We start from the raw sequence: 12,500 nt of genomic DNA on the forward strand, positions 1-12,500 counted from the left end.
GGTGTAGTAGACCTCACAGTGAAATGCTGAATACAACAGGTGTAGTAGACCTCACAGTGAAATGCTGAATACAACAGGTGTAGTAGACCTCACAGCAGGGGCGGAAATCCCGGGGGGGACGGGGGGGACACGACCCCCCCATCCTGGGAAAAATATGATTTGTCCCCCCCAATATATCACTGAAACATAACTATGTAATTTAAATAATATTAATAATACGCAATGAAAGCAATTGTGCTGATTATAGACACTTAATAGTGCGTTTTTAAGTTTCAAAAGATTGCAACCCCCCCACTCTTTGCCTCACAATGGTTTGATCCACTGCCAGTTCCTTAGCTTACTAGGTAACAGAGAGGTCGTATCTACTGTCTGAAAGGCACTCAATGCACGTAACTGGCGTGAGGTTAATCCAGTCAATCGCGCACACACACTAGCTGAATATGCAGAGCTAGCGCGCAAATATTAACTATTAAGCTAGCTAGTACCTATTCCATTTATGTGGCGTCGTCAAAGATGGAATCTTTGCTATCGTCAATTTATTCCAAGATCAGCATGCAGATGATGTAAGTTAGTGCTTCAAAGTCCCTGTGATAAGGTTAGCGATAAACTGAAATCCAAACTGAACAGAACTACACTCTCTTCTACCATTGTCTTAAATATATTTAATGGTCTCGTTGCAAAAGCTAAATTGTCGCAAGTGAACTTTTATTTATTTAATTTCACCTTTATTTAACCCGGGTAGCAAAGATTATAGCAAACACCACTGAAACAGAATTGGTGCTCGCTAGCTTTGCAAATTCAGCTATTGTTGGAAGCCAGCCAATATGAAACAAACTATTAAAATTACAAAAGGTTGCAGCATATGTTGTGTAAATGGTGAACTCATACAGCTGTCAACTCTTGTCATTTTAATCCGTTTCACATTTGCTAGCTACCTTTTAAATCGAAGCCCAAATAGAATGATAAAAGATAAGATGATAGAAACCCATCTCCTACTGTAAATAACCTACACACTGTGTGTGTGTGTAGCCAGCCAGGTAGAAAAATGGCAGAAAAATAAAAGACGGACATCAGAGTATTTTTCAGTACACCAAAACGCAAAGTAAGAACCCTAGTAGCCTAATATCTCAAAGACTAGTTGAGAAAATGTTCATAAGAAAGAAATGAAATTCTAATGGAAATGTTTCACAATGATGTCATTAGGCAGAGCAGGCAACAGATGGCACACAGACAGCAGAGTTGGGGACAGATATGCAGGGACAGACTGGCAGAGACAGGGAGTCTCAGGTAAGTTTGTTGAGTCTTTGTTTGGCAACATTATGAAAGGTTCTAACATTTTTTGACTTGTAAAATAGTTACATAATTGGAAAATGCCATGGATACCCCACTCTCAACTTAAACTGGTGACTGAACTAAGATTTGTTAAAGGCAATGGTATTGCTGTTGTGATTAGTTGTGTAGTTTTGGGTACCGGTAGTTAGGAGTACGGCAAACACCTTATTTCTTTGGTTCCTCAATATACATTTACCATATTACAATGTAGGCTATGTGTTACAGCACTACTTTTGGTGTCCCCCTCAGGAACTGCTCTTGAGAAAATTTCATGTAATTGTCCCCTCCAAAGTTGATATCAGATTTTCGCCCCTGCCTCACAGTGAAATGCTGAATACAACAGGTGTAGTAGACCTCACAGTGAAATGCTGAATCAGCGGGGGACCTCACAGTGAAATGCTGAATACAACAGGTGTAGTAGACCTCACAGTGAAATGCTGAATACAGCAGGTGTAGTAGACCTCACAGTGAAATGCTGAATACACAGGTGTAGTAGACCTCACGGAGCTGCAGCAGGTGTAGTAGACCTCACAGTGAAATGCTGAATACAACAGGTGTAGTAGACCTCACAGTGAAATGCTGAATACAACAGGTGTAGTAGACCTCACAGTGAAATGCTGAATACAACAGGTGTAGTAGACCTCACAGTGAAATGCTGAATACAACAGGTGTAGTAGACCTCACAGTGAAATGCTGAATACAACAGGTGTAGTAGACCTCACAGTGAAATGCTGAATACAACAGGTGTAGTAGACCTCACAGTGAAATGCTGAATACAACAGGTGTAGTAGACCTCACAGTGAAATGCTGAATACAACAGGTGTAGTAGACCTTACAGTGAAATGCTGAATACAACAGGTGTAGTAGACCTCACAGTGAAATGCTGAATACAACAGGTGTAGTAGACCTCACAGTGAAATGCTGAATACAACAGGTGTAGTAGACCTCACAGTGAAATGCTGAATACAACAGGTGTAGTAGACCTTATAGTGAAATGCTGAATACAACAGGTGTAGTAGCCACGCGTCCTCAGTGACCTTACAGTGAAATGCTGAATACAACAGGTGTAGTAGACCTCACAGTGAAATGCTGAATACAACAGGTGTAGTAGGCCTTACAGTGAAATGCTTACTTACAATGCAGTTTTAAAAAATATATTTTAAAAAAGAAATAAAAGTAACAAATAATTAAAGAGCAGCAGTAAAATAACAATGTGGAGGCTATATACAGGGGGGACCGGTACAGAGTCAATGTGGAGGCTATATACAGGGGGTACCAGTACAGAGTCAATGTGGAGGCTATATACAGGGGGTACCGGTACAGAGTCAATGTGGAGGCTATATACAGGGGGTACCGGTACAGAGTCAATGTGGAGGCTATATACAGGGGGTACCGGTACAGAGTCAATGTGGAGGCTATATACAGGGGGTACCAGTACAGAGTCAATGTGGAGGCTATATACAGGGGGTACCGGTACAGAGTCAATGTGGAGGCTATATACAGGGGGTACCGGTACAGAGTCAATGTGGAGGCTATATACAGGGGGTACCGGTACAGAGTCAATGTGGAGGCTATATACAGGGGGTACCGGTACAGAGTCAATGTGGAGGCTATATACAGGGGGTACCGGTACAGAGTCAATGTGGAGGCTATATACAGGGGGTACCGGTACAGAGTCAATGTGGAGGCTATATACAGGGGGTACCGGTACAGTGTCAATGTGGAGGCTATATACAGGGGGTACCGGTACAGAGTCAATGTGGAGGCTATATACAGGGGGTACCGGTACAGAGTCAATGTGGAGGCTATATACAGGGGGTACCGGTACAGAGTCAATGTGGAGGCTATATACAGGGGGTACCGGTACAGAGTCAATGTGGAGGCTATATACAGGGGGTACCGGTACAGAGTCAATGTGGAGGCTATATACAGGGGGTACCGGTACAGAGTCAATGTGGAGGCTATATACAGGGGGTACCGATACAGAGTCAATGTGCAGGCTATATACAGGGGGTACCGGTACAGAGTCAATGTGGAGGCTATATACAGGGGGATACCGATACAGAGTCAATGTGGAGGCTATATACAGGGGGTACCGGTACAGAGTCAATGTGGAGGCTATATACAGGGGGTACCGGTACAGAGTCAATGTGGAGGCTATATACAGGGGGTACCGGTACAGAGTCAATGTGGAGGCTATATACAGGGGGATACCGATACAGAGTCAATGTGCAGGCTATATACAGGGGGTACCGATACAGAGTCAATGTGCAGGGGCACCGGTTAGTTGAGGTAATATGTACATGTAGGTAGAGTTATTAAAGTGACTATGCATAGATGATAACAACAGTGAGTAGCAGTGGTGTGGAGAGGGGGAGAGGGGGGTGGCAATGCAAATAGCCTGGGTAGCCATTTGACTAGATGTTCAGGAGTCTTATGGCTTGGGGGTAGAAGCTATTTAGAAGCCTCTTGGACCTAGACTTGGCGCTCCGGTACCGCTTGCCGTGCGGTAGCAGAGAGAGCAGTCTATAACCATGGTGGCTGGAGTCTTTGACCATTTTCAAGGCCTTAGTGTTTTCAGGTTGCCTTAGTGTTCTTGAGCACAGGCACTATGGTGGTCTGCTTAAAACATGTTGGTATTACAGACTCAGACAGGGAGAGGTTGAAAATGTCAGTGAAGACACTTGCCAGTTGGTCAGCGCATGCTCGCAGTACACGTCCTGGTAATTCGTCTGGCTCTGCGGCCCTGTGAATGTTGACCTGTATAAAGGTCTTACTCACATCGGCTGCGGAGAGCGTGATCACACAGTCTTACGGAACATCTGGTGCTCTCATGCATGTTTCAGTGTTATTTGCCACGAAGCGAGCATAGAAGTAGTTTAGCTCGTCCGGTAGGCTCGTGTCACTGGGCAGCTCTCGGCTGTGCTTCCCTTTGTAGTCTGTAATAGTTTGCAGGCCCTGCCACATCCGACGAATGTCAGAGCCGGTGTAGTACGATTCGATCTTAGTCCTGTATTGAAGCTTTGTCTGTTTGATGGTTCGTCTGAGGGCATAGCGGGATTTCTTATAAGCTTCCGGGTTAGAGTCCTGCTCCTTGAAAGCGGCAGCTCTAGCCTTTAGCTCAGTGAGGATGTTGCCTGTAATCCATGGCTTCTGGTTGGGGTATGTACGTACGGTCACTGTGGGGACGACATCATCGATGCACTTATTGATGAAGCCAATGACTGTGGTGTACTCCTCAATGCCATCGGAGGAATCCCAGAACATATTCCAGTCTGTGCAAAACAGTCCTGTAGTTTAGCATCTGCTTCATTTGACCACTTTCTTATTGATCTAGTCAATGGTGCTTCCTGCTTTAGTTTTTGCTTGTAAGCAGGAATCAGGAGGATAGAATTATGGTCAGACTTGCCAAATGGAGAGCTTTGTATGTGTCTCTGTGTGTGGAGTAAAGGTGATCCAGAGTTTTTTTTTCTCTGGTTGCACATTTAACATGCAGATAGAAATTTGCATTAATGTCCCCGGCCACTAGGAGCGCTACCTCTGGGTGAGCGTTATCCTGTTTGCTTATGGCGTAATACAGCTCATTTCAATGCTATCTTAGTGCCAGCTTTTGACTGTGGTGGTTTGTAAACAACTACAAAAAAATAAGATTGAAAACTCTCTAGGTAGGTAGTGTGGTCTACAGCTTATCATGAGATACTCTACCTCCGGCGAGCAATAGCTCTGCATCACTAAGGAATTATCATGGTCCACACACATCCACACAGTCGTGAAGAGGGCACGACAACGCCTCTTCACCATCAGGAGGCTAAAAAGATGTGGTCCTCAAGTCCTCAAAAAGTTCTACAGCTGCACCACTGAGAGCATCTTACATCACTGGGGCCGAGTTCCCTGTCATCCAGGACCTCTATACCAGGCGGTGTCAGAGGAAGGCCCTAAAAATGGTCAAAGACTCCAGCCACCCCAGTCATAGACTGTTCTCTCTGCTACCACACAGCAAGCGGTACCGGAGCGCCAAGTCTAGTACCAAGAGGCTTCTAAACAGCTTCTACCCCCAAGCCACAAGACTCCTGAACATCTAATCAAATGGCTACCCAGACTATTTATATTCACCCCCATTTTACACTGCTTCTACTCTCTGTTATTATCTATGCATAGTCACTTTAATAACTCTACCTACATGTACATATTACCTGAATTACCTCGACTAACCGTTGCCCCTCCACATTCACTCTGTACCGGTACCCCCTGTATATAGCCTCCACATTGACTCTGTACCGGTACCCCCTGTATATAGCCTCCACGTTGACTCTGTACCGGTACCCCCTGTATATAGCCTCCACATTGACTCTGTACCGGTACCCCCTGTATATAGCCTCCACATTGACTCTGTACCGGTACCCCTGTATATAGCCTCCACATTGACTCTGTACCGGTACCCCCTGTATATAGCCTCCCTATTGTTATTTTACTGCTGCTCTTCAATTATTTGTTACTTTTTTTCATATGTATTATTATTATTAATATGTTATTTTAGGTACACCACATCAGTAGAACAAGCTGGCATAACGTTATCAATAAACAGCACAACAAGCTGGCATAACGTTATCAATAAACAGCACAACAAGCTGGCATAACGTTATCAATAAACAGCACAACAAGCTGGCATAACGTTATCAATAAACAGCACAACAAGCTGGCATAACGTTATCAATAAACAGCACAACAAGCTGGCATAACGTTATCAATAAACAGGACAACAAGCTGGCATAACGGCATAACGTTATCAATAAACAGCACAACAAGCTGGCATAACGTTATCAATAAACAGGACAACAAGCTGGCATAGCGGCATAACGTTATCAATAAACAGGAAAAGGACTGTTCTGTTTCAGACAACACTCCAACTCATAGACTTCAAAACAATGAGCTATTTGCAGAAGCTTGGTAGACAAAGCAACAAACACAACAAAGGCCCAGAGAAAGAGCTGACCGAACGGAGTGGCTGGAAACACCTGGAGCTCTGAGGGTAGGGCTACATCACCTGGAGCTCTGAGGGTAGGGATACATCACCTGGAGCTCTGAGGGTAGGCTGAACGGAGTGGCTGGAAACACCTGGGGCTCTGAGGGTAGGGCTACAGAGAATGGAGTGGCTGGATACACCTGGAGCTCTGAGGGTAGGGCTACATCACCTGGAGCTCTGAGGGTAGGGCTACAGAGAACGGAGTGGCTGGAAACACCTGGAGCTCTGAGGGTAGGGCTACAGAGAACGGAGTGGCTGGATGCACCTGGAGCTCTGAGGGTAGGGCTACATTACCTGGAGCTCTGAGGGTAGGGCTACAACACCTGGAGCTCTGAGGGTAGGGCTACAGAGAACGTAGTGGCTGGAAACACCTGGAGCTCTGAGGGTAGGGCTACAGAGAACGTAGTGGCTGGACACACCTGGAGCTCTGAGGGTAGGGCTACAGAGAACGTAGTGGCTGGAAACACCTGGAGCTCTGAGGGTAGGGCTACAGAGAACGGAGTGGCTGGAAACACCTGGAGCTCTGAGGGTAGGGCTACAGAGAACGTAGTGGCTGGAAACACCTGGAGCTCTGAGGGTAGGGCTACAACACCTGGAGCTCTGAGGGTAGGGCTACAACACCTGGAGCTCTGAGGGTAGGGCTACAGAGAACGGAGTGGCTGGAAACACCTGGAGCTCTGAGGGTAGGGCTACAGAGAACGTAGTGGCTGGAAACACCTGGAGCTCTGAGGGTAGGGCTACAGAGAACGTAGTGGCTGGAAACACCTGGAGCTCTGAGGGTAGGGCTACAGAGAATGTAGTGGCTGGAAACACATGGAGCTCTGAGGGTAGGGCTACAGAGAACGTAGTGGCTGGAAACACCTGGGGCTCTGAGGGTAGGGCTACAGAGAACGTAGTGGCTAAAAAACACCTGGGGCTCTGAGGGTAGGGCTACAGAGAACGTAGTGGCTGGAAACACCTGGAGCTCTGAGGGTAGAGCTACAGAGAACGTAGTGGCTGGAAACACCTGGAGCTCTGAGGGTATGGCTACAGAGAACGTAGTGGCTGGAAACACCTGGGGCTCTGAGGGTAGGCTGAATGGAGTGGCTGGAAACACCTTGAGCTCTGAGGGTAGGGCTACAGAGAACGTAGTGGCTGGAAACACCTGGAGCTCTGAGGGTAGGGCTACAGAGAACGTAGTGGCTGGGAACAGCTGGGGCTCTGAGGGTAGGCTGAACGGAGTGGCTGGAAACACCTGGAGCTCTGAGGGTAGGGCTAAAGAGAACGTAGTGGCTGGAAACACCTGGAGCTCTGAGGGTAGGGCTACAGAGAACGTAGTGGCTGGAAACACCTGGAGCTCTGAGGGTAGGCTGAACGGAGTGGCTGGAAACACCTGGAGCTCTGAGGGTAGGCTGAACGGAGTGGCTGGAAACACCTGGAGCTCTGAGGGTAGGGCTACAGAGAACGTAGTGGCTGGAAACACCTGGAGCTCTGAGGGTAGAGCTACAGAGAACGTAGTGGCTGGAAACACCTGGAGCTCTGAGGGTATGGCTACAGAGAACGTAGTGGCTGGAAACACCTGGGGCTCTGAGGGTAGGCTGAACGGAGTGGCTGGAAACACCTGGAGCTCTGAGGGTAGGGCTACAGAGAACGTAGTGGCTGGAAACACCTGGAGCTCTGAGGGTAGGGCTACAGAGAACGTAGTGGCTGGAAACACCTGGAGCTCTGAGGGTAGGGCTACAGAGAACGTAGTGGCTGGAAACACCTGGGGCTCTGAGGGTAGGCTGAACGGAGTGGCTGGAAACACCTGGAGCTCTGAGGGTAGGGCTACAGAGAACGTAGTGGCTGGAAACACCTGGAGCTCTGAGGGTAGGGCTACAGAGAACGTAGTGGCTGGAAACACCTGGAGCTCTGAGGGTAGGCTGAACGGAGTGGCTGGAAACACCTGGAGCTCTGAGTTTAGGCTGAACGGAGTGGCTGGAAACACCTGGAGCTCTGAGGGTAGGGCTACAGAGAACGTAGTGGCTGGAAACACCTGGAGCTCTGAGGGTAGGGCTACAACACCTGGAGCTCTGAGGGTAGGGCTACAGAGAACGTAGTGGCTGGAAACACCTGGAGCTCTGAGGGAAGGCTGAACGGAGTGGCTGTAAACACCTGGAGCTCTGAGGGTAGGGCTACAGAGAACGTAGTGGCTGGAAACACCTGGGGCTCTGAGGGTAGGGCTACAGAGAACGTAGTGGCTGGAATCACCTGGAGCTCTGAGGGTAGGGCTACAGAGAACGTAGTGGCTGGAAACACCTTGAGCTCTGAGGGTAGGGCTACAGAGAACGTAGTGGCTGGAAACACCTGGAGCTCTGAGGGTAGGGCTACAGAGAACGTAGTGGCTGGAAACACCTGGAGCTCTGAGGGTAGGGCTACAGAGAACGTAGTGGCTGGAAACACCTGGAGCTCTGAGGGTAGGGCTACAACACCTGGAGCTCTGAGGGTAGGGCTACAGAGAACGTAGTGGCTGGAAACACCTGGAGCTCTGAGGGTAGGGCTACAACACCTGCGGCTCTGAGGGTAGGGCTACAGAGAACTTAGTGGCTGGAAACACCTGGAGCTCTGAGGGTAGGGCTACAGAGAACGTAGTGGCTGGAAACACCTGGAGCTCTGAGGGAAGGCTGAACGGAGTGGCTGGAAACACCTGGAGCTCTGAGGGTAGGGCTACAGAGAACGTAGTGGCTGGAAACACCTGGGGCTCTGAGGGTAGGGCTACAGAGAACGTAGTGGCTGGAAACACCTGGAGCTCTGAGGGTAGGGCTACAGAGAACGTAGTGGCTGGAAACACCTGGAGCTCTGAGGGTAGGGCTACAGAGAACGTAGTGGCTGGAAACACCTGGAGCTCTGAGGGTAGGGCTACAGAGAACGTAGTGGCTGGAAACACCTGGAGCTCTGAGGGTAGGGCTACAGAGAACGTAGTGGCTGGAAACACCTGGAGCTCTGAGGGTAGGGCTACAACACCTGGAGCTCTGAGGGTAGGGCTACAGAGAACGTAGTGGCTGGAAACACCTGGAGCTCTGAGGGTAGGGCTACAACACCTGCGGCTCTGAGGGTAGGGCTACAGAGAACGTAGTGGCTGGAAACACCTGGAGCTCTGAGGGTAGGTGCTACAACACCTGGAGCTCTGAGGGTAGGGCTACAACACCTGGAGCTCTGAGGGTAGGGCTACAACACCTGGAGCTCTGAGGGTAGGGCTACATCACCTGGAGCTCTGAGGGTAGGGCTACAGAGAACGTAGTGGCTGGAAACACCTGGGGCTCTGAGGGTAGGGCTACAACACCTGGAGCTCTGAGGGTAGGGCTACAGAGAACGTAGTGGCTGGAAACACCTGGAGCTCTGAGGGTAGGGCTACAGAGAACGTAGTGGCTGGAAACACCTGGGGCTCTGAGGGTAGGCTGAACGGAGTGGCTGGAAACACCTTGAGCTCTGAGGTTAGGGCTACAGAGAACGTAGTGGCTGGAAACACCTGGAGCTCTGAGGGTAGGGCTACAGAGAACGTAGTGGCTGGGAACACCTGGAGCTCTGAGGGTAGGGCTACAGAGAACGTAGTGGCTGGAAACACCTGGAGCTCTGAGGGTAGGGCTACAGAGAACGTAGTGGCTGGAAACACCTGGAGCTCTGAGGGTAGGGCTACAGAGAACGTAGTGGCTGGAAACACCTGGAGCTCTGAGGGTAGGGCTACAGAGAACGTAGTGGCTGGAAACACCTGGAGCTCTGAGGGTAGGCTGAACGGAGTGGCTGGAAACACCTGGAGCTCTGAGGGTAGGGCTACAGAGAACGTAGTGGCTGGAAACACCTGGAGCTCTGAGGGTAGGGCTACAGAGAACGTAGTGGCTGGAAACACCTGGAGCTCTGAGGGTAGGGCTACAGAGAACGTAGTGGCTGGGAACACCTGGGGCTCTGAGGGTAGGCTGAACGGAGTGGCTGGAAACACCTGGAGCTCTGAGGGTAGGGCTACAGAGAACGTAGTGGCTGGAAACACCTGGAGCTCTGAGGGTAGGGCTACAGAGAACGTAGTGGCTGGAAACACCTGGAGCTCTGAGGGTAGGCTGAACGGAGTGGCTGGAAACACCTGGAGCTCTGAGGGTAGGGCTACAGAGAACGTAGTGGCTGGAAACACCTGGGCTCGGAGGGTACTGCGGCTCTGAGAGCGTAGTGGCTGGAAACACCTGGGGCTCTGAGGGTAGGTGCTACAACACCTGGAGCTCTGAGGGTAGGGCTACAACACCTGGAGCTCTGAGGGTAGGGCTACAACACCTGGAGCTCTGAGGGTAGGGCTACAGCAGCTGGAGCTCTGAGGGTAGGGCTACAACACCTGGAGCTCTGAGGGTAGGGCTACAACACCTGGAGCTCTGAGGGTAGGTCTACAACACCTGGGGCTCTGAGGGTAGGGCTACAACACCTGGAGCTCTGAGGGTAGGTCTACAACACCTGGAGCTCTGAGGGTAAGGCTACAGCAGCTGTGAAGGGCCATTACAATATTACAGTCCTACAGAGGCTATCTAAATCACTCACAGTGATGTGGAACACACACACACATACACACATGTTGATTTAAAGAGGAACACACATTGTATCCAGACATGTTGATTTAAAGGGGAACTCACATTGTATCCAGACATGTTGATTTAAAGGGGAACTCACATTGTATCCAGACATGTTGATTTAAAGGGGGACTCACATTTGATTTGATTTTGATTTTGATTTGACTCACATTGTATCCAGACATGTTGATTTAAAGGGGAACTCACATTGTATCCAGACATGTTGATTTAAAGGGGGACTCACATTGTATCCAGACATGTTGATTTAAAGGGGAACTCACATTGTATCCAGACATGTTGATTTAAAGGGGAACTCACATTTGATTTGATTTTGATTTTGATTTGACTCACATTGTATCCAGACATGTTGATCTCAATTCGCTGCTCGCCCTCTTTGCTGCCGTCAGGAGCGATCATGTTCAGCAGGTGATAGTAAGCCCTGGAGTCCTGCAGGAGACAGACACAGAGTTACTCTCCAGCTAGGAAACACTGTGTTATACTCCTCAGGAAAACACAGAACATATAAACATCCCGGGAATTGAAATCAGAGAAATACATTAAATCATAAGGAAGGACGTTGATGTCAAAGAGAGTGTAAAATTCGTTAAGGTACCTTCACTAAGTTAAAGAAGTCTGATACTGTCTGAAGCATGGCAGGAGACACACAGATACATTAGACAGAGACAGAGACATTAGACAGAGACTTTCGACAGAGACAGATAGGTAGACAGAGACATTAGACAGGGACATTAGACAGAGACAGAGACATTAGACAGACAGGTAGACAGAGACATTAGACAGAGACAGACAGGGAGAGAGAGACAGAGAAATGAGACAGAGACAGACAGGGAAAGAGAGACAGAGACAGACAGGTAGACAGATAAATGAGACAAAGGGAGACAGACCGGGATACAGATAAATGAGACAGAGGGAGACAGACAGGGAGATAGAGACAGATAAATGAGACACAATACCCCATGATGACATCACAATACCCCACGATGACATCACAATACCCCACGATGACATCACAATACCCCACGATGACATCACAATACCCCACGATGACATCACAATACCCCATGATGACATCACAATACCCCACGATGACAACACAATACCCCACGATGACATCACAATACCCCACGATGACATCACAATACCCCACGATGACATCACAATACCCCATGATGACATCACAATACCCCACGATGACAAATATTCTCATTTATATATTTTTTTAAACAGAAATACCGTATTTACATCAGTATTCAGACCCTTTGCTATGAGACTGTAAATTGAGCTCAGGTGCATCCTGTTTCCATTGATCATCTTTGAGATGTTTCTACAACTTGATTGGAGTCCACCTGTGGTAAATTCAATTGACTGGACATGATTTGGAAAGGCACACACCTGTCTATATAAGGTCCCACAGTTGACAGCGCATGTAACAGCAAAAACCAAGCCATGAGGTTGAAGGAATTGTCGTTGAGTTCCGAAACAGGATTGTGTCGATGCACAGATCTGGGGAAGGGTACCAAAACAATTCTGCAGCATTGAAGGTCCCCAAGAACACAGTG

At 48.6% G+C, this 12,500-nt stretch overlaps 1 protein-coding gene across 1 annotated transcript in view; it reads right to left on the reverse strand.

Annotated features, from left to right (window-relative positions):
* The window catches only part of LOC106604087 (plastin-3), a 64,644-nt gene that overhangs the window by 22,416 nt on the left and 29,728 nt on the right, over nt 1–12,500 (reverse strand). The window contains exon 9 of the mRNA XM_082974991.1: nt 11,272–11,367. Coding sequence (XP_082831117.1) covers nt 11,272–11,367 — 96 coding nt within the window. The remainder of the gene's footprint in view (nt 1–11,271; nt 11,368–12,500) is intronic.

This window comes from Salmo salar, chromosome 05 (genome assembly GCF_965601325.2).
Source record: "Salmo salar chromosome 05, fSalSal1, whole genome shotgun sequence".
NCBI lineage: Eukaryota > Metazoa > Chordata > Actinopteri > Salmoniformes > Salmonidae > Salmo > Salmo salar.